Source organism: Condylura cristata, unplaced genomic scaffold (assembly GCF_000260355.1).
Source record: "Condylura cristata isolate star-nosed mole 26May11 unplaced genomic scaffold, ConCri1.0 scaffold00013, whole genome shotgun sequence".
In the NCBI taxonomy this organism is placed as follows: Eukaryota; Metazoa; Chordata; class Mammalia; order Eulipotyphla; family Talpidae; genus Condylura; species Condylura cristata.
In genome coordinates this window covers 19,605,398-19,631,712 of record NW_004567114.1, presented here as the reverse complement: position 1 = coordinate 19,631,712, position 26,315 = coordinate 19,605,398, and the positions used below count along the sequence as shown (strand labels likewise).

At 51.8% G+C, this 26,315-nt stretch overlaps 1 protein-coding gene across 1 annotated transcript in view; it reads left to right on the top strand.

Moving 5' to 3' along the window:
* The window catches only part of ESRRB (estrogen-related receptor beta), a 104,767-nt gene that overhangs the window by 42,710 nt on the left and 35,742 nt on the right, over positions 1-26,315 (top strand). Inside the window, exon 2 of the mRNA XM_004681674.2 lies at positions 9,645-10,054. Within this exon, the coding sequence (XP_004681731.1) occupies positions 9,658-10,054 (397 nt within the window). The 5' untranslated portion in view covers positions 9,645-9,657. The remainder of the gene's footprint in view (positions 1-9,644; positions 10,055-26,315) is intronic.

Genomic DNA, 26,315 nt, shown 5'->3' with positions numbered 1-26,315 from the left:
CCACCAGGGAGAGCCCCTGAAAAAGGACTTTGTTGGTGGAAGTTCCTGCACACAGAGCCGGCATGCAAATACATAACTACGTGGGTGGAAGGGGAGAGGAGAGAATGGTTGGGTGATGGAGGGACCACACAGTATTGCTGTAGGATCCAACTTTTTAGAGTATAAATGGAGGCATCTCCACGTTATAGAAAGCAATGCCTGTAACCCTTACTGTATGCCAGGTACTGTCCTAGACTCCTCTCTGTGAACTCACTGACCCTTGGGACTCTCCTGTGAAGTGACTAGTACTTCACAGACGAGGAAACTGAGGCACTGAAAAGTTAAATACCCTGTAAGAGAGAGAGCTGGATGCAAGGCCAGGCAGTCTAGCCCAGCCAAGAAGCTCTGTGGCTGCATATGGCGGATGCTGTCTCGAAATTGCTGTCCCATGGCACTGCGTGGGATGTGGGTGTCGCATGCTTCCTGCAGGGTGGAAGTAAAGCATGTCCTGGAAGGCTCAGCATGAACTCACAGATGTCAGCTCCCCAAGAGCTGCTGAAAGGCAGCACACCAGAGGGTGTGGGGGGCTTTATTCTGCACGAGTGGTGCCCTCTTCCTCCACACACACCCTTGGTGGTGGGCCGAGCCCAGGGTGGGGGCAGAGGCTGTGCCTGGACAAGTCAGCCGGTGCCTCTGGGCCCTGCAGGGAGCACCTGACCGGCTACACCAAGTGGGGCTGATTTCCACGGGCTCCCCAAGAAGGTCCAGCTTTTCTATTGTGTGTATAAGCGTGGCTGGGCCAGCAGCTGGTTCCCTATGGCCCAGCCCTGTCCCTGGACGGGGCCTCCCAGCCGCCCTGGGGTCCATTTGTCTCCTCCTGCTGTGGCGGAATCTCTCTTCTCATTATGATGGATGCAGCCTGGAAAATCAGGGATAAAAAGCCCCGATTGAAAGGCACTAATTACCCATCATTATTTTCTATGCCGTAATTTGTGTGGAACGAGATTTCAATCAGTTGTCCGGGATCAGCCTGGTTTTGACTAATCTTTCTAACGACAAGATGCTTAATTACAGATTTTTGCCCGAGCTCCAGCACAGGCGGGAGGCAGGCTGTCACTGAAGCCAGCTTGCTATTGGGTCACTTTGCCGTTGTGGGTTCCAGAGGGACCCCCAAGGGCAGAGAGAGTGGGTGGAAGGGTCCCCCTGAAGAGACCATTTTCACTGGCTCGGCTGTGCTGGCTCTGAGGGTGGCATCAGTGTGGTGGCTGCACACTGTGGCTGGGAGGGTGGCTGGTGGCCTTTGTCCCAGTCGGCTTGGTCCCCAGGCGGTGGCCAACTCCTGCGTCTCAACGCCTGGCCAGCCCAACAAGCCTGGCTCTCTGGGCAGAGACTTTGAGCAGTCTGTTCCTCGCTGGAGGTCTGCAGGGCATGTGGGAGAATCCCAGAGCACTCAGGACTGTCTCAGTCAGCTGGGCAGGGTGTCTGTCCAGAGGAGGGGTCCACTGTTGAAAGAGTCACATGTCAAGATTTCAGAGACTAAAGAAGCTGAATCGGACCCATCGGGGCTAGGCCCATTGGAATTATGGAAGTATCTGAATTGGAGAAAAATATATAACCTTTGATCTCAGATTCACAGAATTGGATTAATCACAGCCTTTGGTTTCTAACTTCTCGTCATCGGTCACTTCCTTCCACTCTGCCCTACTCCTTTCCCTCCCTCCTCCACCTCCCTCTCCCTCCCTTCCTCTCCCTTCTTTCCTCTTGTTATAGGGCACCCCAATGTGAATTGGGTTGCCTGTCTGTGGGTCCCCACCCACGCGCTTATGATTCAATCGTATTATGGACACACTCAAAAAGGTTCGATAATGGGTTTATTTACAAGGAGAAGGTAAAGGAACAACTCAGGGAAAGAGGGAGAAATACAGGTTAACTAGAGTGTCCTACCAGTTCTGCTGACTTGGACTCCACCAGCACACTGAAAGCTCATCAAGAGCCAAACGACCAGCCGCGAGCCACCAGGCCCAGAGACCCCCGGAGCCCACATGTCCCGTGTTATCCCAACCTGGCTGCTCAGCTCCGCCCTCCCGTCCCAGCTTGCTTCTCCTTGGTACCGATGGGATTTGGAGTTCCAGTATCTGGAGTGGGGGCAGAGTGAATTAACCTGTACCTGTTACAGTTCCCCCCTTTTGATTTTCATACCACTGTATCTATGGTGGCACAGATTTCAGGTACAGTCAGTCATCAGCATTGTCCAGGAATGTCCAATATGATGGTCATAAGTGGAAAATAGTCCATTAGTGCATGTGAAAGGAAAAAAAAAAAGGTCTTAAACTCCCAAACCCCAAAACCCCTGTCCCATCAGGAATGCTGGGACCTTGGCAGCGGTTCCCCTCTAGCCACATCAACCTGTCCATTCTACCCTCCTAGTAAAAGCCCATTCTGCATTACTTAATAATATTTTAAAGGGAGTTTAGCTGTGTTACTTTCAGAAGCCCCGGGGGCAGTTTGATAACAAATACAGCCTTGCTGGAGGCTGGAGAGTCTGCTTTAATGAACTGCCCTGTGGCCCTGCTCAGCACATTAATTACAGAAATGTATGGAAGAGTCCTCAGTGTTCAGAAACCATTTTTCTTCTGTAGAGTGGATTCCCGTTTCAGGCTTATTTATCCTCTTAATTTGCTGAACCAACCCCCGCCCTCCTGGTAAATGGCAAGTTTCTTGTGCAATTATCTTCCCGATCGCAAGTCTTGGTTGCGGGAAGGGCCATAGAACTTCCTGGAAGGAGTTTCCTGGAGAATGGCAGGAGCAGCCAGCTTGCACTGAGTGGCTGCTGGGCGCCAGCGCCTTCATGTTCCTCTGGATTGACTCATGCGCCCCTCCCCCCTGCCCCTCCCCTCCCCCCCTCCCAGCAGCCCTCTGGAGGGAGGGCCCCAGGGAGCCCATTCTGCAGAGGAGGACCTTGAGGCCCAGAGAGGGTCATCTGTTTACTGAAAGTGAGCTGCCAGCTGGTAGACCTGGCCAGTTGCAGGCAAGTTCAGTGACGGCTCCTTGCCGAGCTCACAGCGGTGGCCTGGCACAGAAGCAAAGGAGAGCTGGGTGGATGAAAGCTATTTTTCCTGTGCCTGGTAGGGTGATGTCTGTTAGCAGAGGAAAGCCAGCAGGCTAGTTGGGCCAGTCCGTGCCTCCCCCTCGCAGAAGCCCCCAGGAGCCCCCTCAAAGGGCCTAGAACCCTGGGGTTCCCATTTAAAAGTATTGTTTCTTGCTAATGGCCTGGAGTGTGTTTTCCTCCCGAGGTCTGTGCAGCATAGCCCAACAGCTTGGGTTAGACTCAAGCGGGAGGGGGGCCGGGTCTAATCAGGCACTGGAGAAACAGGCCAGGGCAGCTCAGGCTGAGCTCCTATTAGATGGACCCAGGGGAGATGGTGCCTTCAGGGACTTTGGCCTCTGCCTACTGCCATTTCAGAGGGCTCAGATAGGACAGCTGTTGCCCCCTGGTAAAGCTAATAGTCAGCAGCCCTCCTGGGAACTGCAGGCCAGGCACCACCATCTGGGCATGTCTCCCTCCCCAGGGCACAGTGCCAGCCGCCCCACCCCCTCCCGATCCTGAGGCTGTGCTCTCCCCGTGCCCCATCTCAGCCACCCTCACTGGGGCCACACCCTCCTCAGCCTTGGCTACTTCTGAAATCTTCCCTGACCGGTGTCCCACCCAGCTCTCTCCATCTTCCTTCCAACATTCCTCAGCCTCCACCACCTGGAAGCCTCCCTGCTCTTGGCCCCTCCCATTCCCTCAAGCCCCTTCTTTGCCCTCTCGGGCGGGCGCTGCTTCCTTCATTTTGGCTCTTGCACACCCTCTTCCCTCAGATTGCCCCCTCAGATAGCCATGTCAGTGGTCTCCCCTGGGAACATGTGGCAATGTCCGGAGAAGGTCTGGGCTGCCATGCTATGGGCACTACTGAGGGGAGGCCAGGGCTGGGGTGGGATGGACTCCTGGCTCCCACTGGCACTGTTCAACTGGCCGACTCTGGAGGCTGAACTAGAATTTGGAGCAGCTGACTTTTATGCCTTCTGCTTTTCCATCTGGGTTTGCTCATTACCATTAGTATTTAATCCAGAGCCACCGTATTTCATTATCTCCTTTGGGGAGAGACAGGAGGACCGACTGATAACCTGATAACCGTGCAGGGTCACAGACTAGGGCGGGTCAGGATTTCCCTGGGGAACCTGAAAAGTGTAGCTTCGGTAACTTAAATACCCTAAATTCCTTCCGTTTTTAACATACCCCCGCGCCCCCAAGAAGGCAATATTATGGACGATAACAGCAAAAGCACCCTCCACCGTCATAGCCCCAAGTTCAGGTGGAGGGTGCAGCCTCAGGTGTGCAAGGGGGCACACGTCCACCCCCTCCTCCCTGCTTGGCAGCCAAAGTTCTCCAAAGAAAGGCTGCATTCGCTATTCCTCCAGCCAGCACCCCTGGCTTCCTCCCACCACGCCAGGGCCCTGCTCTGTGCCCCCTGCCACCTCCTGCGTGGACACCATCCCTCTGTCTTCCCCTGACCGTGCAGAGCTTGCGACCTGCCACCTGCCCGGCTTCTAGTGGGCTCCTATCCCATCTCCGGGATCTGCCTTTATTTATTCTCCTCTAATTCCTCTGACCACTTCTCTATTCTTTTCTTGTACTTTCTTCCCTCTGTCCTTCCTTTGAATTTCACTTCTGGATAAACAAATGATGTCTTGAACGGCAAGGGAGAGGCTGGTTTTCTGGAGGTTCCGGCCTCTTCAGTGCCTGACCTCCCCTGCCGGAGGGGCTCGGTGCCCCAGGGTTCTCTGCTCTCACACCGAGGCATGCCGGTGAGGAGGCTCCAGGGCGTGTGCGCCCCCTTCTGCATTTGTGTGGGTGGTCACCATGGGGCCTCTGCCCAGCATGATGCTTTCTGAAGCCTGGCACTAGGGAGCAGGCTACTGTGGAAACAAGACCTGAGGCCCGGGATCTGGGACAAACTGCTGAGTTGAATCTCAGCTTCTCTTGTCGCCAGGGTGACCGGGACAGGTTTTGGACTCTAGCTTTTCTCTTCTGTAAATGGGGATAATAGTTTCTGCAGCCCACTGTGAGGATTCAGTACGATGGTGCCCAGCATATGGCTGAGCTTGATGACTGGCCACTGGTCTGATTCAGTCCCTGCAGCAGAGGGCCAGCTGGGGGCTCCATAGAAGAGCCTAGAAGGAACTTTCTTTTTTAAACGATTTCTATTTAATTTTTATGCAGACAAGAACTGGGGTGTAGGCCAGAGGTTTGTGGAGGCGGTGAGAGGATTCACCAGAGAGGTTGGGGAACAGAGCAGGCAGATCTACTGAGATACACTGCTGAGGGGAGCAGCGGGCGAGACAGGAGCGGTCTGCTGTGCCATGTGGGTCAGCTCCAGGGCTGGGGATCAAACTCATGCTGCAGTGGCTGGTGATGGCTTGATTGATACCGCTGAGACTCTGACCCCTGCACAAACAGGGAGGCCCCTAGAAGGAACTTTCAACACAGAAGAGAAGACGTGTCCTCCTCAGGGTCTCCATTCAGTTTGCATATTTGAATGAATGAGTAAGTGAACGAGGGAATGAACAAGTGATTGAGTAGGTAAACGAATGAGTGTGTGGAGCAAGGCCAGAGGGAGGGCACCGCGGGGAACACCTGTCAGACCTTCCGACGTTTGTGCCTCTCCTTCCTGTGAGAGTATGAATTTGAGGCTGGGGGCCAAGCCCATCATCTTCTGTTATCTGATGAGCACTTGGCACATAGCAGGTGCCTCAAATCTGTGTTAACTCTCCCTGGAAAGACATTCTGGAAGCACAAAGATAATGGTCATGGACCAGGTTGGGCTGCAGGAATGGGACTGTTAGAGTCCCTCAGCTGGGACTAAGACACCAACTTTATTCTTTACCAAAGTCAACTTTTTTTTTTAAAGATATTTATGCATATGAGAACTGGAGTACAGAGGTGGCGGCGGGGGGGTGGGGGGGAGTAGGGTAGGGTGGAAGGATGAGAGATTCACCAGAGAGAGTGGGGAGAAGAACAGACAGGTCGAGTGAAATACACTGCTGAGGGGAGCAGCAGGAGAGACAGGAGAGGTCTGCTGTGCCATGTGGGTCAGCTCCCTGGCTGGGGATCGAACTTGTGCTGCAGTAGCTTCATACTGCTGGGACTTAGCCCATGCGCCACCAGGGAGATTTTCCAGGTCAACTTTGCTTCCTTCTTAACATCCCCCTTTGGTAGCATCCCCCTCAGCCACTGGAGATGGAGTCCGACAGGCTGTGTCTTGGCTATGCAGACTACAGCAGAATGCTTTGTGCCCTTCTGAACCAAAGAGAAGGGCAGGAGAGGAAGCTAAGGCTGAGGGATGAAAGCCTTTGGATGTCCTTCAGGGTTGGCTGAGCCTAAGCTGGGGCAGCAGTTGAGAAACTGTGGCCCACTCTCCCCCTGGGCCCCGAAGGGACTCTCTGCCTACTTCCTCGGGGCAACATGTCTCTTGTACCTTTAAGGGACAGATCTGAAGCAGGCAGATATAATACACACTCACTGATCAGTTATTGCTATAATTATTGCTTATGTCAAGTGTATATCTCCCAGAATCTCTGGAGAGTTCATCAGTTTGGGGCTGGAGCATTTAGCCCTGCAGGATTTATCACAGTGGCCCTGGGACACTGAGCTGCAGCGCTCAAAGCATCAAATGGTAGGGGCTCACGTGGGAAACAGCATGGCCAGGCTGTCCTCCACCTGCCGGGGAAGATGCCCCCTGGAAGGTAACCCAGAGGTGCAGGTGTCGCAGTGTCTGCTCAGACAGGTCTTCCACCTGGACTAGATCCTGCAGGCTGCTGCTGATTCCTGAGGACCCACCACGGCCTCAGTGGTTGGGGGGAGGCAGGTGGCCTTGAGGAGCCCAGGGAGATGAGGACACACGAGTCAGAGACGTAAAAGGGCCCATGGAAGACTAAGCTGAGCACCCTCTGAGATGCCAGAGAAACTTGGGGCTCGGAGGAGAGATGCCTTGGGGGGACTCGGGAACATACAATTTGAAACAAAGAGTCCGAGGAGCCCTTGTCTTGGAACTCTACATTCCAGGAGATAACACACTTCTCAGAGCAGGAGCTCGCCCGCGTCTTTTATCTGTTTACAGATGCAGCTCCCTTCTGATGAGACCTGTCTAGGGGCTCTGAGTTCCCTGTCTGCGCATTCGAGTGTAGATGGCTGGTGCACCCCCCGGGAGAGGGAGGTCTGTTAGTTACCAGATCCTTAGTAGGGCCAGGGACACTGGAAGCCCCATCCCACGGCACTGACAGGTGTAGGGTACCCCCTTGCCTTTCCTCAGGGGCTGCTCAGCAAACAGGGACTACCTCTTAGGGCCACTGGGGCAGCCCGTGGCTGTTGCCTCAGTAGACTCCTCTCCACTGAGACCCTCCCTGCCCTCCCAGCAGCGAGGCATCTTCCTGTTACAGGGCAGGAAGAGAGGGCATCACTGAACCCCCAAACCTGCCTGCTCTAAGTAGGTTCTGCCATCCGCCGCATCAAGACAAAACATATGACTTTAATGAAAAGGGACTTTAATACAGTGAGTATACAACAGAGAAGACAAAGAATATAATTTCTAAATCCAACACCTGAAGTCACCCATCCCCTCGTGGGCAAAAGTATACACAAAAGGGATTGGTCCGAAGCAAGGCCTGAAAGCCCAACACAAGACTAAAGCACCTTCTAGCCGGGACCCATGGAAAAAGTGTCAGAAATGGCCAGACAAATCTGGGAGGAAAAGAGCAAAATCAAAATCAAGATAAACACTGCCATAGTCAGTCTTCCCACGGGTCTCTCACCCACATCTGTTTCAACCAATCCAGGACAAGAATAAAACTCAGAGGCCCTCACTGGTTGGCACAGTGGGTTAAAGCACAGCACTAAGAAGCCAAAGCCACTTCAGCATGAGTTCAATCTCCGCCCCGAGGTGACCCACAGGGTGTGGCAGACCTCTCCTGACCTGCCCGCTGCTCCCCTTAGCAGTGTAGTTCATCAGTCAGCCTGTTCTGCTCCCCACTCTGTCTCTGGTGAATCTTCTCACCGCCCCTGCACCTCTGCCTTGTACCCCAGTTCTATATGCAAAAGTAAATAAATATTTAAAAATAAAAGAGAGAAACACGGTTTCTTCACGTCTCCCTTTGCTCTCCGTGGCTTCCTCAGGTCTCCTTCTGGCTCTCCATCCTGCTTTCTTCTCCCTCAGATTCCTTCTCTTCTCTCCTTTTCTCTGCTCAGCACCACCCTCCTTCTGGGTGGGGCAGGGAACCTGGAACTCCCCCTTTTCCTGGGGACCACCCTGTTACATTGGGTGTAGGCTGCAGCTGAGGGTTCCTGACAGCTCGCCCCCTTTCTCCTACTTGGAGTTTCTTATCCCCCCCAACAGCAGCCCTCTCTCCTGAGAGCTGGGAGGTGGCGGGCCACACCCCTGCCTGCTCTCACACCGCCCCCTCCCCCACCAGTGTGGCTCTGGGCAAAGGGGCAGTGATGGTCCTGTCAGGAATGCTCCCTCAACTTTCTGGGCGAGGCAGGGGGACTTGGAGCTGGAAACAGGGTTAAAGAGCCCAGGGAGCTGGGCTAGGAAGATGCCCCCTGCTGCCTGACGGACACATGCCCTCTGTGAGGGGAGAGAGTCTACGTGGAAACAGCCTGCGCTGGAGCTAGAAAGGCTAATGAGAGGGGGGCCTGGCCCAACCCCAGCTCCCCCAGGTCCAGAGGCGAAACCCAACGGGCAGCCATCTTGACTAGCGCCTCGCAGCCCTGCCTCTGGCCCCGCCAGGTGACTTGGCACCCCTGGTCCCCATGTCCTTGTGGTACACTGGGTTAAAGCACATGTCCATGGTGGCCACATTCGGGAACGTTCCAAGCTTAGCCATTTTTTTATCTGGTGCTCCTCCATTGGTGCCAGGTGAAGCCGGTCTCGCGGTCCAGGGACTGCGCATGTCTCATCCAGAGCCTGGCAACTGTAGCCTCAGTCTACTCGGTCTATCAATATTATGGTTTTCCTGGAAGCCAGACCAAAGATTTTAGTTAAATTGTTACCATTTTGCTCATCTCTCCAACCCGCAGCTTGCAAACAAAGGTGTGCCTAAGCTAACGTTTGTTGTTGTTGTTTTTTTTAAGATTGATTTATTTACGCTTACAGAACTGGAGTACAGGCCAGAGGCGCAGCGGGTGAGATGCTTAACCAGAGACAAAGTGGGGAGCAGAACAGGCAGATTGATGAAGTACACTGCCGAGGGGAGCAGGGCGGTCAGGAGAGGTCTGCCGCGCCACTTGGGTCTCCTCCCGGGCGGGGATCGAACTCGTGCTGCAGTGGCTTAAGCTTCTTAGTGCTGTGCTTTAACCCGCTGTGCCACCAGGGAGGACCTAACCTGAACTTTTTTATCAAACGTAGTTTTCTTTGAGAGCCCAGAAGGTTCTAGGTGGCAACCCCAGACACCTGTTCTGGGGCTGTGCAGTGTCTCGACCACTTGACCTTCACCGTCAGCATTTTATCTCCCTGCTATAGCCCCGAGGCCTCGCAGCGCCCCGCCCACGTGCAGAGCCCCAGCTAATCCCCGGGGCGGTGCCTGGCCCACCACGCCCTGGGCGCTCACCTCCAGCCCTCTGTCCGCAGGCTGCTGAACAGAATGTCCGCAGACGACCGGCACCTGGGCTCCAGCTGCGGCTCCTTCATCAAGACGGAGCCGTCCAGCCCGTCCTCGGGCATCGATGCGCTCAGCCACCACAGCCCCAGCGGCTCTTCCGACGCCAGCGGCGGCTTCGGCCTGGCCCTGGGCGCCCACGCCAACGGTCTGGACTCGCCACCCATGTTCGCGGGCGCCGGGCTGGGAGGGACCCCGTGTCGCAAGAGCTACGAGGACTGTGCGAGCGGCATCATGGAGGACTCGGCCATCAAGTGCGAGTACATGCTCAACGCCATCCCCAAGCGTCTGTGCCTGGTGTGTGGGGACATTGCCTCTGGCTACCACTACGGCGTGGCCTCCTGCGAGGCCTGCAAGGCGTTCTTTAAGAGGACCATTCAAGGTGAGTGCGGTGCTGTGGGAGGGCAGGCGGGCGGGCGGGCCTGGGTGCCAGGGCCGGTGCAGCTCCCAGCGCGCTGGGCCTGAGGAGCCACCAGGAGCCCAGTGGTTTCCAGGCCGAGCTCCGCTGGAGCAGAGATTCAATGGGGCCCCTTTCTGCCTCCTAGAGGTTCGCATTCTGGGAGAGTGGCTAAGTTTTGACCTGTTTTTGTACCCCTGTCCCCTCCACCATGCTGCACCAAATGCCTCCCCAGGGGTATGCCTGTGCCTGGTATAGCGTGCAAGGGGAAGAGCATCTGTTGACCTGCCATTCCAGGCCTCTGGACATAGAGAAGGTTGCCTTGGTTTTAATCTTTAATTGCGCTAGTGAAATGAGTGATTTCCTAAATTGTGACTGTGTCAAGCCTGCAGAGAAGGAAGGGACAGCTTCCCCGCCATGTAGGCTGGCCCACTGGGGTAGCTGACCTCAGCCTTTTCACTGCATCTGCAGGGCAGCCCAGGCCGGTGTCCACCAGGGTGGCTGCCTGCTTCTCTGGCTGGGGGAGTGGGTGTTCTCCACTTTATGGAGAGATAAAGTGGAGGTAAGGACAGGGCTGTTAGCAAGTTCACAGGACAGGGTCCCACAGGGAGAGGCCACTTAGCACTCAGCCGGCTGTGTGTCAAGAACTGGCTCCTTGCGTTGTCTGCTGCCTACTAAGCACACCTACTAAGCCTTTGTTCTCGGTGCCTGTGGTAGGATAGACAGAAAGTCCTGCTCACTCAGGTAATTGAAATGAGCTGGTTCCGTCCTTCCCTGCCCCCTTGCCCCCGTCCCCCATACACACTGGCACCAAAACTGCATCCCCCTGGAAAACCCAGGGGATACCTGCCCTGATCCTGCCCCACTTCCCCACCATGTCGTCCCAGATCCCCTCTCCCATTTCTCTGTGCCTTTCCGGAAGGAGCCATGGCCCCAGCTTCTCAACAAATGCTGTTGAGTATCTTCTGCATCAGCGGAGCTTCCCTGGCAAGACTCTCAGTCTAGTCATTCAACACCTATCTGTTTAGACTTCAGTAGAGCATTCACTTATTAAACCCGTCAACGCATTGGGGTTGGCCATGTTTCCAAATGTACATATTAGTGAAGGCAATGTGGGAGATGGTTCACCGCCCAGGCTCCTGGATCAGCCAGTTTCATCCAGTACCTTCTGGCTAAAGGCCCTGGGGCATGCTGCCTCAGTTTCCTCTTTGGTAAGTGCTAGAACAGATTAAGGAGATCGAGTTACTATATATCAAAGCACTTAGAATATTGCCTGGCACCTGGGAAGTACTAAATAAACATTGGCAACTATTACTTTCACTTTTATAAGATTATTTGAGACTTATTATTTCTAAGATAAATGATGCATAATTTTGTTTCATCTTGCAGAGCAAATTTTTGTCATTGCATATAGTTAAGTAAAGCAGGGTGTTATTATTATGACTTAACAGGATTTAAATTCTTTTAGCTATACATAATACTTCTTTCTTAACCCTTTCAAAAATTAACGTAAGAATTCATGCAATGCACAAGAGCAAAAAGAAGTTCTATACTGCTAGGCCCCAGTTTCCTCTGCCCTCCCCCGAAGGAACCATAATACTAGCATCTTTCAGCAAACATTTGCTGAGTACCTTTTGCACCAGACACAGGCCTCACCTCTAAGACAGTGAATATATGCATCCTGGTTCCTACTACCTTTATGCCACCATGGGTGGGGGGAAGCCCTGCGATTTCTCTTATTTGGTTCAAGTCTCTTGCCTCAGCTAGGGTTACTAACCCTCAGGCTCGTAGCCAATCAAATATCTCTGGATATCTCACAAACAAGCATGAAATGTTTAAGCCGTTAAGTGAGTAAAAAATAGCAGCCTTCCCCTCAACCTGGGGCATGGTTTTGTGAGGTCACCATTATTTTAGCTTATTGGAGGTCAATTTTTGAATCATTGCTTCTTTGTTCCTAATGGCCTAGAGAGTTTCTGGTGTAGACCAGAAAACCAGCAGCACCCTCAACAGAGGTCTGCTACTGAGAATGTTGTCCTCAACAAATCAGGAGGACCTCAGGACTTTTGTAAATAGTCTTAATTATTTGCTACCCCGAATAGGATAATGATCTCTTCTTAGAAGTCAGAAGTCAAACAGCAGGTCTTGTGCAGTCAGAACTGAATGGCTCTTCTCTCTTTGTTACAAGAAGAGCTTCACTTTCATCATCAGAAAGAGGTTTCAATCCAGGGACAGGTAACAGGAAATTGTAAGACTGAGAGATTGCCCTGGTACTTTTATTTATTAAGAACTGTTTTTGTTTTTTAAGATTTATTTTATATATTTATGCATACAAGAACTGGGGTACAGGCAGAGATGGGGGGTGAGAGGATTCACCAAAGACAAAAAGTGGGGCACAGAATGGGCAGATCTACTGAAATACACTGCTGAGGGGAGCAGCAGGTGAGTCAGGAGAGGTCTGCTGAGCCACGTGGGTCAGCTGGGGCGAGGGTGGATCACACTTGTGCTGCAGTGGCTGGTGATTGCTTGAAAGTGCTATATCTAACCCCTTCCGCTACCAGGGAGGCCCCTGCTCTGTTACTTTTTTTTTTTTTTATCAAGTATTGTTTTTGTTTTAACGATGATTTCGATTTTGTTGTTTCTGAATAGAAGTTTGGGGGAAATTAGGAAAAGTATAGAGAGGAAAAATACGACCTGTCTTTGGATAATCACAGAGACAAGCCTCAGGATTGAGTGAGACTAGACTGGCCCAGGTCCTCAGCTAGCACTAAGCTGAGCCTAAGGATGTGTTTGGAAAGCTCTGGAAATGGTGCCTCCCACCCTCCTCACACTCAGATCACTTCAGACCAACAGACACCTGTTTCTCTGCACCTCGTCTGACTGTTTTGGTGCCCAGACGAGTCCTGGTGATATGGAGCTCTTGGCCACAAGGCCTAAAATTCTTTTTCCTTGCTCTTTACAGAAAAAAATTGTACTCCCTTGTTCCACAACATTGAGGATATAGGTGGGTGGGAGCCCCCTGTCCTAGGGGCACAGGGGTCCTTAAAATCAACCCCTGTACTGCATGCTAAGTGCTTATTTCACCTCTGCCTGTGTGATTCTGTGCTGTGAAAGGGGGGTTGTTGTCAGTGCTGGGAGTTTGGTGACATCAAAATAAATCAGCTCAGAGGTAGAGAAGGCACCTTCATGAAGGGAGTGCATGACTCCACCCCAAGGAGATAATAACCCACAGCCCCTCTGAGTTTATTAGCATATCTAAGGGAAAAAAAATGTTCCCATTGAAGATTGATTAGCCCTGGAGGCAAAAAAAAAAAAAGGCAGACTTGGCCAAGGCCCACCCCTAAGAAAGGGAGTTCGCTGGGCTCAGCCGGATGTGATTAAACTATTCAATTTATCTGATTAACATCTTTCTGATTTGGATCTAGTTCCCTTCTAGGGCTTTTGCTTGGAGTGAATTTGCTGGTCAGGCAGACTGCACGTTACATAGATCAATTCTTGTACTTGAGAGCCAAGCCCAGAGCCAAGCCCTGACCCAGCCCTGTGGGCCTGGCCCTGGGAGCTGGCTCCTCTGGTGGCTGGGTCCTGGCTGAGTGCCACATTCTGGACCCTGACCCTGACCCCATGGTGATGGAGTCGTGGTGATGAGGACCAAAGTAATGAGGTGGCCTTTGGGGGAATCTGTGTGGGGGCCACTCTACCCCTAAACCTCCACCCTCTTGCCTGCTCTCATTCCCAGCAGTGACCTTCCTCCTGTTTGTAGGGACACGACAAGTTCTCAGATGGGAAGTCCCTTAGCTTGCTCCTCCCAACGCTCCCCACACTCCCACACCCACAGGGTCTTTCTCTTTTGGTGATTAAACACTGAATTCTTGCTTCCAGCTCAGTGCTGGAAGATTTGTCTGCAGAATCAGCTCTTCCCAGAAGTTGGCTCCATCTCCTCTCTACTCCCAGAGACCCTCCACTTGTCACCTCCTGTTTGATCTTGTTCTTCCACTGACTAGCACTTACTTTCCACCAGCATTTAAATACCTCTATCTCCGCCTCAAAAAAAAAAAAAATAAACACTTGGGCCCTTCCTGGTGGCACAGCTGGTTGAAGCACAGCTAAAAGCCACTTCAGCATGAGTTTGATCCCTGCCCCAGGAGGTGACCACATGGTGCGGCAGACCTCTCCTGACCCACCCGCTGCTCCCCTCAGCAGTGTATTCATCAGTCTGCCTGTTCTGCTCCCCACTCTGTCTCTGGTGAAGCCTCTCGCCACCCCTGCAGCTTCCTTAACCTTCAGCTTCCAGTGTCCCCCCTCTTAGTTCTTGACCTCCCTTATGCCAAACACCTGCCCGTAGTTTCAGTTACCCCTAGAATGAATCACCGTGGCTCTTGCTCTCAACCTCTCCCTGAACACTGTTCCCTTAACGCCTACTGAACAATCATGTGGGGTCCTTGGAAGCATCCAGAGAGCAGCACATCCTGAACAGAAGCTTTATCTCTGCTGGCAGGGGTTTCTTGTTTCCCCAGCTCACTCCTCCAGTGTTCATGCCAGAACCTCAGGTCTTACTTTTAAGTTTTCTTCTTGCTCCCACTACTTTCCCTCCCAGCACCAACGCAGCTATGTCCTGTCCAAAAAATCCTTGTTATTTGAGAAAGTTACTCTGTTCACATTTTGTGAAACATAGTGCATCCAGTTTTCACATGACTGTGATAAAGAGTCTTTGCCGTCTCCGAGTCAATTTTCCCGTCATTTGACAAAGTACATCGGAGCACACTGGCATCTCTTCCAACATCTTACTGAGGTTGCATGGATGTGGATGGGTTCCCTCTCCTAAGGTGTTTACTTTGAGCACAAGGTACAGTGTCCAGAGCACTGGGCCTGTTCTGCATTTGTGTCCATTTACAGTTGTGATTTCTACACCTGCCAGTTACTACATTGCTTTCAACACTCAGCCTTTGTCACTGGAGGCCATATTCATATTTCCAGAAATAACGCGACTTATGTCTTCCCCCTTCCTTATTGATTCAGTCAGATGATTAGTATTGGTTGCAGTTTTGGGAGACAGTGGGTCTTCCCCAAGGAATGTGCTGTACAGTGTAACGTGGTTGATAGGACCCCTCTTTGTGAGAAGCTCACAAAGGGTCAGATATGAAGCAGCTGCCTCTCTTGCTGTGGAGCTGTATTTGAAGAAGATCTCTGCCTTCCTCTGAGCTCATGAAGCAGTTGGGTGAATATTGGGTCCTACCCGTTGAGCAGGGAGCTGAGGAAGGCGCGGGGGCCCCTGTGCTGGTAGATCTCACCGAAAGGGGAATGCAGCCACAGTATGAGAACATGTGAGAAGCACAGTGACAGTCCAAGACAGTGCTGTGACAGAGAACCAGCGATGCGACTGAGGTGGTTGAGGAGGGTGTCTGATTTAGAAAGAGGGCTGGGGTGGGCTCCACAGTCCAGGCAGGGGATGCACATGGAGTCCTGGGGCTAGCTTCCGGGCAGCGGAAGCAGCAGATCTCCTTCAGGGCCAGAAGGGCAGGCCAGTGAGGCAGGTGTGAGTGCAAAGCCAGGGCAGAGTGGAAGGAGGAGAAGGGGCTGGGAGGCCGGCGTGGAGAGAGCCACTTGGAGCTCTTGGCTGGAACGGAAGCCCTTAAGGAAGGCAAGCTGCTGGCCACCACGGCCCGTGTGGGGGTGACTCACCCTGTACCCCACGCTAAGTTCCCAAGTCCCAGGGACTAGCAGGTCACTGGGAGACCTCGGAGCTGCTCCTGGGTCTGAGACTTAAGGTGATAAGGAGCAGGGAAGACAGAGGCTGTGGAACGGCACTCGCTCTGCTCACAGGGCCTGTGCAGGCCTGCTGGGAACTCCCACAGGAGAGGGGCAGGGGCGAGTGATGGGTTCCCCTGCCTTGGTCAGATTCCAGGCCTTTTGTTCTGGAGAATGAGGTTGGGATCCCTGGGGATACAGCCAGGGAGGCAGAGACAAAGCCTGGAGTGGGTGGGGGTCCACAGCCCTGCTCCCTCACCCTGTTGCCTGCCAGCGCTGACCTTGGGCAGGACTTGGGTCTACTCCTCAGTTTCTGCTTCTATGCAAGAGTCAGTTAAACCTGCACAGTTTGCTGTCTGCAGGGTGCTGAGTGAGAGGAAGAATAAGTTCCAGTTCTTTTAGTCTTTTACTTTCTTTTATTCATAAAAAAAAAAGATTTATTTACTTAATGCATACAAGAGCTGGGGTACAGGCCAAAGGTGCAGGAGATGAGAATACTTATCAGAGACAGACTGGGGAGCAGAACAGGCAGATTGACGAAGTACACTGCTGAGGGGAGCAGCGGGCGGGTCAGAGGTCTGCTGCGCCATGTGGGTCAGCTCCCTGGCCGGAGATCCAACTCGGTGCTGCAGTGGCTGCAGACAGCTTCATAGTGCTGTGCTTTAACCTGTTGTGCCACCAGGGAGGGCCCAAAAACTCCTTTTTTAATTAGCAAGATGATTCTAACAATGATAGGGAACGTTCTAGAAGTGGGAGCATGTATGGGCAGGCAGATTAGGTAGGAGGTGATTTAAACAGTTCAGTCAAGAGATCCAGGTAATGGCCACGTAGAGACATCTGAATTGGGAAAGGGGAGGCGAAGCCTGAGAAACTTTGGAAAGTGGATTTAATATAAGAGTATAAAGTGGAGTAATAGAAAGAGGAGGTGATCCTACTGTGAGACAGACTTCCATTTCTAGTTGCAGCCACTAGAGAGACAGCCAGGCCACTAGGGGAAAGAAGCCCAGAGACAAAATTTGTGCCCATGAAGGCGTGCGGGTAGGTTGGGGGTGGGATGTAGATAATGTTTGGGATGAGTCGAGTCTGGTGGGTTCACAGGACTTACCTCGGAGAGTTGGAGATAGGGGCCCACAACCCGAGTGGAACCTGAACGGGTTTGGTGAAACCTTCTAGAGCAGCAGTTCTCAAAGTGTGGCCCCGGGGCCGGAGCCTGAGCTTCACCTGAGAGCGTGAAGGGATGCAGGTTCCCAGCCTACCTGCTGTAGACCCCCTGAACCTGAGAACCGGGGGTGGGGGGCAATCTGATTTTGTATGCCCTCCTAGGGAACTTGATCTGGGAAGCTCCCAAGAGGAGAGGAGAGGGAGGGTGGCCGAAGGACCCTGGGAAAGGAGGGGAGTCAGCTGGAGCCCAGGTTTTATCAGCTCCGAGAAAAGCTGTCTCCGAGTATAACCTCTCTGGATGTGGGGTGTCCCTGCTTTCCGTGCACATGCAGACTCGTGGGAAGGGGCGCGTACCGTGGAGGGGAGCCCGAGACCGCGGTGAACACAGCATGCCAGCTCCTCGTTGGGCACAGAGGACGTGTCATGGAGAGGCAAACAGGCCTGCAGATGATCCAGGTGCATCGGGCGGTGACTTAGCAAGGTCTCCACCAGTTTATTTATCTTACATTTTCTCTCTTATGTGTGCCCAAGAATGCTCTTTGGTGAAAATTTATATCAAAATAAATGTCAAGAAGTCTCTTAATAAGAAAACCAAAATGATAGGTGGCAGGAGGCCCCTTCACACTTCGGTGGGCTATTTGCTTTCTTCCTTGGTGGTGTGTAAAATACTGGCGCAAGCATGTTCGGTTCGATATGACAAATATCGACGTGGTCAGAGGTGGTGCAGCATCTCTCTGGAAACCTAGAGCAGTTCAAAACTGGCCTCCAGACCAGAGCCTGAGCTTCACCTGAGAGCGTGAAGGGATGCAGGTTCCCAGCTTACCGCAGACCCACTGAGCCTGAGAACCGGGTTGGGGGTAGGTGAGATCGAACCAAGGAGTGGGTTTTTTTTTAAAGATTTATTTATTTATGCATACAGAACTGGGGTACAGACCAGAGGTGTTGGTGGGGGCCGGTGAGAGGATTCACCAGAGACAGAGTGGGTAGCAGAACAGGCAGATCGACTGAAATACACTGCTGAGGGGAGCAGCGGGTGAGACTGGAGAGGTCTGCTGTGTCATATGGGTCAGCTCCCTGGTCAGGGATCAAACTCGTGCTGCAGCGGCTGCAATAGCTTCATAGTGCTGCACTTTAACCCCCTGCACCACCAGGGAGGGCCCGAGGAGTGGGATTTAAGAGGAGGTGATGGTGACTGCTGCATCAGGAAGGACCCTGGCATGAGAGAACCCAAGTTGTGGTGGTTATTGAGAAGTGGGGATAGATGCTGTTGCATTCTCAGAATCTCTGGATGGAGGTTCTTGCTTTATATTTATTTGTTTGATCAAGGGATATATTTTCAAGTACCAAGCCCTGTACAAAGTATGAAAGCCCTAACAACCTCTAATCCCAGTGAGTGCATGGTTCAGAGGAGAGGACAGCCTGCGACGTTCCCACGAGGGGACACTGAGCTAGTCGCTTTCAGGTTGCAAGGGGTGGGGATAGCGCCTGAGACCTGTGAGGACAGACAGGAAACAACAGACGGCTTACCTGGAACAGAAGGGAAGGAGGTGTCACTGTGGCAGCCAGGTAAAAGCCCAGGCCAAACAGGGAAGAATTTGCCAGGAGGAGTTCGAGGCAGAGGGGAGCATGAAGGGGCCCGGGGCTCAGAGTAGCTTCCACGGCCTGCAAACTGGGTGCCCAAGTGGGGGGAGACTTGGCTGGGTTGGTCAGATACTAAAGGCCTGGGAGGAACTTTCCTGGAGATTAAATTCCAGTCTTTACACAGTGAGGAGGACTTGGATGATTTCTGAGAGTTAAACTTTAAATTAAATGTTTAACTCTTATCAAATTGACACATGCTTATAGCTTTAAGAGTAGAATAGAAGCAAAAATCTTATGAGAAGGTGGTCTTCCCACCTTCTCTCTTTACTTATGGGTCTAAGAAAACTATTTTTTCTTATTTACTTTAGCAATTTTGACATTGTTTCTTGACTTGTGGAATAGGAAGCAATAGCCCCAACACATTAGTTCAAGTCTGGCTACTGGCAACATCACAATCTTAGTTAAATCTATTTGCCTCCAGCCAATTCCTCCTTGATTTGTCCTTGACTTTCTCCTGGACTTTCTTCTCTTGCCTTTTGGATCCTCCTCTTCCCTGCTTGATCCCTTCCGTTGTTCTCTTAGGGGGAAGTACATACGCCCAGGCGGGCGGTCTGTGACAGAAACACTCAGTCCTTCAAACCCCCACACTAGCTTCAGACCATCACTTGGTTGGTGTTTCTATTGAAAATTATTCTCCCCACCCCCCAAAAATGTGGAGCCTCCTGCTGCTTGTCTGGTAGCTCCTAGTGCTGCTGGAAGCTGAACTCCTCCTGCATTTAGAAAAAACACAGTGTCTCACTCTTTCCAGGACGTAATTATAGTTCCTAGGAAACTGCAGTGAACAGAGACAACAGGCAATGTAAATAAATGAGCCAGGTGATGAGGGCTAAGGAGAAAGACGAGCAGGGAGTACACGTGTGTGTGTGTACACATGAACTTGCTCAAGTGTGCATGCAAAGGGGGTTTCCCTTAGCGTTTATGATATGGGGATATGGGGGCCAGTCTTGATCCTTTGTATTTGGCTTAATTTGTGCTCTCCCTGAAAGTTTTGAGAACTTTTGCTTTCACTAATTGAAATTGGATAATTAAAAAAAAAATGTTGCGTGTTGTAGATCTTATTATTTATTTGTTTTCAAATAGTAGTAGATTCCTGGGAAGTTGTGAATTCATGCAGTAATGGTGCAGAGGGCGGCTGCATGCCTTCTACCCAGGGTAACATCCTGTATATAGAACAGTGGTACAAGCAGGAGATTGAATCCACCAACTGTTTTCAGATTTCAGGTCTTACGTGGATCGGGTGTGCTCTTCTGTGTAGTTTGGTTACTGTGTAGATCCCTGTGACCACTGCCACTGTCGAGACCCAGAGGCCCTGGTGCTACCATTTATAGCCCCACCTTTCCCCTTTCTCCCCTCCCCAACTCTTATTTGTTCTGCCCATATGTGATTTTGTCCAGATCTCGTATCAGACTTTCTTCTGGGCTCTTAGCAAACCTTTTGGTCTGCAAATTCATATTCTTCAGGTGTTAGAAATTTCCATCCCTTCCCTCTTTCCTTCTTCCTCTGCTTTTCCCTTTCAAAGACTCATGGATATTGAACCAACCACTGATCAGATTGTATTTGATCAGATGTAATTCTTACGTATTTCTAGCCTGTTTTCCAGCTCTTTGATCTTGTCTGCCATTCTAAAATAGTGCCTTAGTAATGTTTTGGGATTTTGTGTGTGTGTGTGTGGCTTTCATATTTTTAATTTCTCTGAATTTCATCTTACACTCTTTTCTCTTGCATTCTGTTCTTGTTTCATAGATACAATATTTCTCCTCAAGGTGACATTATATTCATCATTGCTTTCTGAGACTTGTTTTTGCTTTCCACATTGCCCTGGTTTTCTCCTACTTCCATGAATCTCTCCTACCCCTGTTTTTTTTTTCTAAGATTTACTTTTATTTATGCCAACAAGAACTGGGGTGTAGGCCAGAAGTATGGGGGTGGGGGTGGGGTGAAAGGATTCACCAGAGATAGAGTGGGGATCTACTGCAATACACCGGTAAGGGGACCAGTGGGCAAGACAGAAGTCTGCTGTGTCATGTGGCTGGATTGATTTGGCTGGAAATAGCTTGATACTGCTGAGACTTTAACCTCCTGCACTACCAGGGAGGCCCTTGATTAGTTTCTTATATTGAAAACTTTCCATAAATGCATTGAAAATCCTTGACTCACTTAAATGCAGACTGGGATGAAAGCTTTTTGGAAACTAGGGTGGGTGGACAAGAATTCAATAGGTGTAGGAAGAACATTCCATTAGCTCTTCTTTATCGGATAGTTTTCTTTCAGATTGCTGTTCCTCCAGAGAAAAATCCTACACATTCCTCTCCTCAGGTGGGGAGGGTGGAGTATGCCTCTAGCTGTTAGAATTCTGGGGGTGGCCTTGGGGGATGGTGTGCAATATTTAAGTCTTCCTCTTTTCAGCCTCACCTTCCCTGCTTCAGTTCTGAACCAGGAGTCCCTGAATCCAGAACTTCACTTAGATTCTTTAGAGATTAAATTGACATCTCTTTTGCAGACTGTGGGAAGATACTTGGTGGCTACATGGAGTGGGAATGAGGATCTGGGTAGCTGAGCACTTAATAAATACAGTGAGGTTCTTGGAAATTGTGACTTTAAATGAAATGATATAAAATGAAACCATGTCTTTGGACAATAATTTGGTTCAGTGTTGATTGGACCCTTTTCCCCTTCTTATCAGTGTTACAATGGAATGGTGTTGAACAAAATGGTATTTTGATAAACTGCTATAGAGAGTTCCAACAGATTTCCCTGTTTTTAGCCCCAACCCTTTTTCCACCTTCTACCTTCCCTCCAGTCTCCAGTACCAAAGCTTTCTGAGGTTCTACAGAACAAATGATTTACCTTTGTCTGGAGTGCTCTGCTACCTACTCATTCTTCTGAGTCCTTGCTACTGGCTGCCCTCAGGTGGCCTTGGGGCAGGCAGGTGCTGGAAGCTCCTGGGTGAGGCCTAGGGCCCTTAGGGCTTCTCAAAGGAAAACTTTTTGTTTTACAAAAAAGAAGGGGAATGGGGGCAGTAAGAGGACTCACTAGAGACTGGGTGGGGAGCAGAACAGGCAGATAGATTGAAATACACTACTGAGGGGAGCAGCAGGTGAGAAGAGATCTTTTGTGCCATGTGGGTCAGCTCCCTGGGTGGGGATCGAACTCAGGGCATAGTGATAGCGCTGAGACTTAACTCCGAGGCCACTGGAAGGCTCTGCAAAGAAAAGCTATTCATGTTCTTCCAGCAAAGGGATCATATTCAGTGAAATAAGTCAGAAAAAAAAAGCAAAATATATGGTTCCACTCTTAGGAGGATTGTAGAGGATCCAAATAAGGGGTCAAGAAAAAAAAAAGTAATCATCATAAAGTAAATATCCAGGTCAACAGACCGCTATTAACCAGAGACATTCTGCAGTAGGGGAGAAAGGGGAGGAGGATCAAAACAGGGTGGGAAGAGCACAAGGGACTGTGGTGATGGATGGTACAAGGGTGAACTGGTGGTGGGAATTTTGCGAACTGTAATGGACATGAGAAAGCATACATTGTACAAAAATAAAAAAAGATGTAAAAAAAGATATATATGAGGCCCTCCCTGGTGGTGAAATGGGTTGGGACACAGCACTGCCACAGAGGCTTCAGTGTGAGTTGGATCCAGCCCCGGAGGTGACCACATGGCGGCAGACCTCTCATGACCCGCCCGCTGCTCCCCTCAGCAGTGTACTTCGTGGATCTGCCTGTTCTGCTCCCCATTCTGTCTCTGGTGAAGCCTCTCACCACCCCTGCACCTCTGGCCTGTACCCCAGTTCTGCATGCATAAATAGATAAATCTTTAAGAAAAAAAATATATATATAACAAAATATATTTACAAAATCATCCTCCGGCAGCATCCTGGGGAATGCATTGATTAGAAAGGAAAATGGAGACGAGACTGTTACATTAGATTTGAAGCAGGAGATGTTGAGGGTCGGCGCTGAGGCAGAAGGGGAAGGGGGAGGAGGAAATGCTGAGACAGTAGGAAGGGATCTGGGAGGAAAGAACGGGAATTTCAGGTGCCACCTCGGTTTCTGACCTGGCAGGAGCTGGCTGTGGCCCCCTTCTCTGAGACAAGGAGTGCAGTAAGGGGCACGTGGGGTGGGTGAGGAGAGGAGGGCTTCATGGACGTGAACCTCCGTCAGGCAGAAGTCTGGGAGGGGCTGGGGCACAGACAGTGTGTCCTGCCAGTGACAGCAGGAGCCAGAAGCGAGTGTCCTGAGTGAGACCATGCAGCCGGTGGGGGAGGAGGGAAGGGCAGAGAGCCCGGGACAGTGGGCCCCGTGGAAGTGAGGGAACAGCCCGTCCTCCAGGAGATAAAGGAGCAGCTGCCTGGTTTTCATCACGGCAGCCGCCAGGCCGTTCAGGCTCTGACACCAGGCAGCAGCCTCTGAACCTGGGGGTTCCCCAAGAACCCTTTGTCTAAGCTCAGCAGCCCCCATCCCGGAGCCCTGCAGCTGTTCAGGGACAACTGACAGACTGCACTGGGATTTCCTCCTGGGCACTGGATGAAAGAGAGTTGACAGTGGGGATTTCCCTTGGCCCTGAGCTCGCACAGAAACCCAGGGCAGGTTCACCATGCTCCTGCCTCCGAGGGCACTGTCAGCTCTGAGGGTTAGCTCCGAGAGAATCTGGGGGGGGAGGGGGGGGAGGAGGTCTTCAAGTTCTTAAGTGACCGATGGGTGATAGTCTCAGGTCTGACACCTAGAAAGAATACTAGGTTTGGGTATTCTGGGTGTTCTACTCCAGCAGCCTTGCCTGGGGCTCGGTCACTTGCTTGCCAATGCATTCGCCTCACTGAGCCCCGTCCAGCTTTATGGGCTGGGAATGGACTGTGTCTGTTCCCAGGTAGGGAAACTGGGGCCCAGTGCAGTTAGGTGACTTGCCAGAGTGAAGCCTGCCTCTGTCTATACTGGCCACACTCCCAGGTTAGAGCCCCAATTTTGTGCCAGCTGTTGCTGACCCTGTCCTAACCTGCCATACATCAGCTGGTGGGGACTGAGCCCCCGAGAACCCCCAGACTGCCCTGGAAGCCTTGGGAATGCTGATGAATTAATCTCATCACTATCACGAGGCACTTACAGAAATTACAAGGCAAGGCCACCAGCCTGGCTTTGCTGGCAGCCAGCCGCTAGAGCCATAAAACAAATTGAAAGGAACAAAAGTAAATATCTGTCTCGTGTGTGTGCGTGCACACTCACACACGTTCAAGAACATGGCATGAGTTCTTATTAAAGTTAAGTCCTCTTGCCCTGGAGCGTACAGGGGTCAAATCAGCAGACACTTCAAACCCCCCTTAAGCGGCAAGCCGGGAAATCTGAGCTCCATCCTCCTGTGAGGAGTGGCAGGCAGCTGCCCTGCTGAGCCCAGTGAGCTGACAGCTGGCCAGTGCCATCCCAGGCAGCCTGGTGACCAGGTGGGCCCTGAGAGCTCGCCCAGTCCCTGCGCTGTGGCCGCAAGCACACCGCCCGGGTTCACGCCCTTGCTCTTTGTCATCTGTGAGATGGAGAAAGGGATGTTGACCTTCAGGGTTGCTGGGAAAATTCAAGATTCAACCTTGTGAGATCCCACTGATAGAGTAGGCAAGGAGACAGAAGTGGGAGAGGAAGGCTTTATTACTACGCTTCCTGGCGGGCGAGGTTCGCAGGCCCAGCGGGGGCCTGGGAAGTTGGGCCCAGTGTACAGGCTCGGGGTGTTTTATATGCCCGGCTCTGTCGGGCCTGAGGAGGTAGTGGGGAAGTACCAGGGAGCCATGCTGCCCTTTTGGTCAGCGGTTCGTTCAAGCCTTTGACCCTTGTCAGACCAACTACCTGGGGGAGGGAGCAGCAGCCTGGGCAGCATCGTGACCCCAGCTCAGCAGCCGTCTTGATAGCACCGGGTATTGATACCTTTTGCCACTCTGGGGACCTGGGTGAGGGGCCTGGGTGACCTTTCAAACATGTGCCAAGTGGACAGCTCCTTCTAGCGAGAGCTCCTAGTGGTGGTCCTGAGTGTAAAGTGAGCACCTACTGTGTGCTGGCACTTGACGTCAGAGAGGCTCTGGTCCAGGAGGGGGACACAGACTGGAGCGGGGAGAGGAGCATCTACCTGCATGGATGTGAGATTCGGCAGGCCAGGCGGGAGGGAGGCGTCCAGGGCATAGCAGTGGGGGGTTGAGGCTGGCCAGAGGGGCAGGGCGGGGATCAGGGCCAAATTCTAGAGGCTTCTTAAGCCAACATGGATTTGGGTGACTGTTAATGTGTTTTCTCTCTTCTGTTTGTTTTGATTTTGCCATGATTATATGATTGCAGTCATTTCCCAAGAAGCCACACAAGTCGAAGTGACCTAAATTCAGTGCCGCCCTCTGTCTCTGTGATTTCATTACGTCAGCGTACTTTGTTGCGCTCATTCTTAGAAAATCCAGTTGTTGGAGGTTTTTAGATGCCACCTGACAGCCTCAGCTGCTGGGTCAGCTACGGAGGCCTGTGATTTCCCCAAGCTCCTTTTGGGGTGCTGGGGGAACCAGGGGCTCTGTGTGACTTTGGGTAAACCCCATCTCTCCCCATCAAGTCTTAGGACTTAGTGCTGTGAAGTGGGGCACAGATGAGCCCGCCTCTGAGGGTCATTGAGCTGATGCAGATTGTGCACAGTCGGTGTAGGTGAAGGTAGATGGTACTCCTGTAACGTGGATGGCGGCGTGGGCGACCCAGAGATGGCAGCGCGGGCCACCCAGAGCCAGCGGGCCTTTCTGACGCTGGTGAGGTGGGTCCCCGAGCACCCCTGCCTCAGAGCATGTTCCTGGGCCCAAGGAGGGGGATTTGCGCAGCATCTGGGCATCACTTCTCCCCAACCCCCTCTGGCATCTGGTAGGCATCTGGGTGCGGTGGACATGGACTTAGCACTAGCTTAGACAGTCTGTTTTCTGGAAACCATAAGCTCAGACAGACAGATGGGCCAAGGACAAAATGAAGAGGCACCCTGTGTGGTCTGTGCCTCTTACCTGCCTTTGAACCCTTCTTTGCCTCCCCACTTGCCTTTCCTTTCACTTCCAGGTACTTTACCAGGTGTGTGAGATGGGTGTAGACTGATGAGGACTGAGAATGAGGGACCCACCTATTCAATAAGAAAGGCAGCCCCATCATGTCCTAACCACACTGTGAGCCTTCCAGGAAGAGACCCATAAAAGAACAGTGTCCTCCAAGGACTGCTGGAAGGTTGGGTACCAGTAATACCCGCCTGTCTACACTGACAGAACCACTGCGAACTTCCACAGCGTGGTGTCAGCACCCACATCACGGAACCCCGATGAGGACTCAATATCATTGTTTCCCTCGTGTGCTTCTGTGTGGATCTCACGTGACTGGCAGTGGGTGGGAGGCACCCGCTTTTATCTTGTGGGGGGCACAGCCCACAGAGAGCTTGGCGTAAGGTTGTCATTATAACCACTTTAGGGGCACCACAGGAAATGAAACGTGAATTCCCTCTTGTGGTGAAGTGTCTCCTGGAACCACCCACTCACGTGGAACAGTAGCACTTTACAACTTTTCTTATTATTATAGTTTATTTTTACATCATTTGTGCCTTTTTCCATCTCAGTTGCAATCCCCTTGGGCTTCCCATCACCAAATCACCCATGTGCATCACCATAATCCAGTGCGTTTCCCTCCCCCCACCATTTTTGATCCCATTCCCCACTCCACCCCC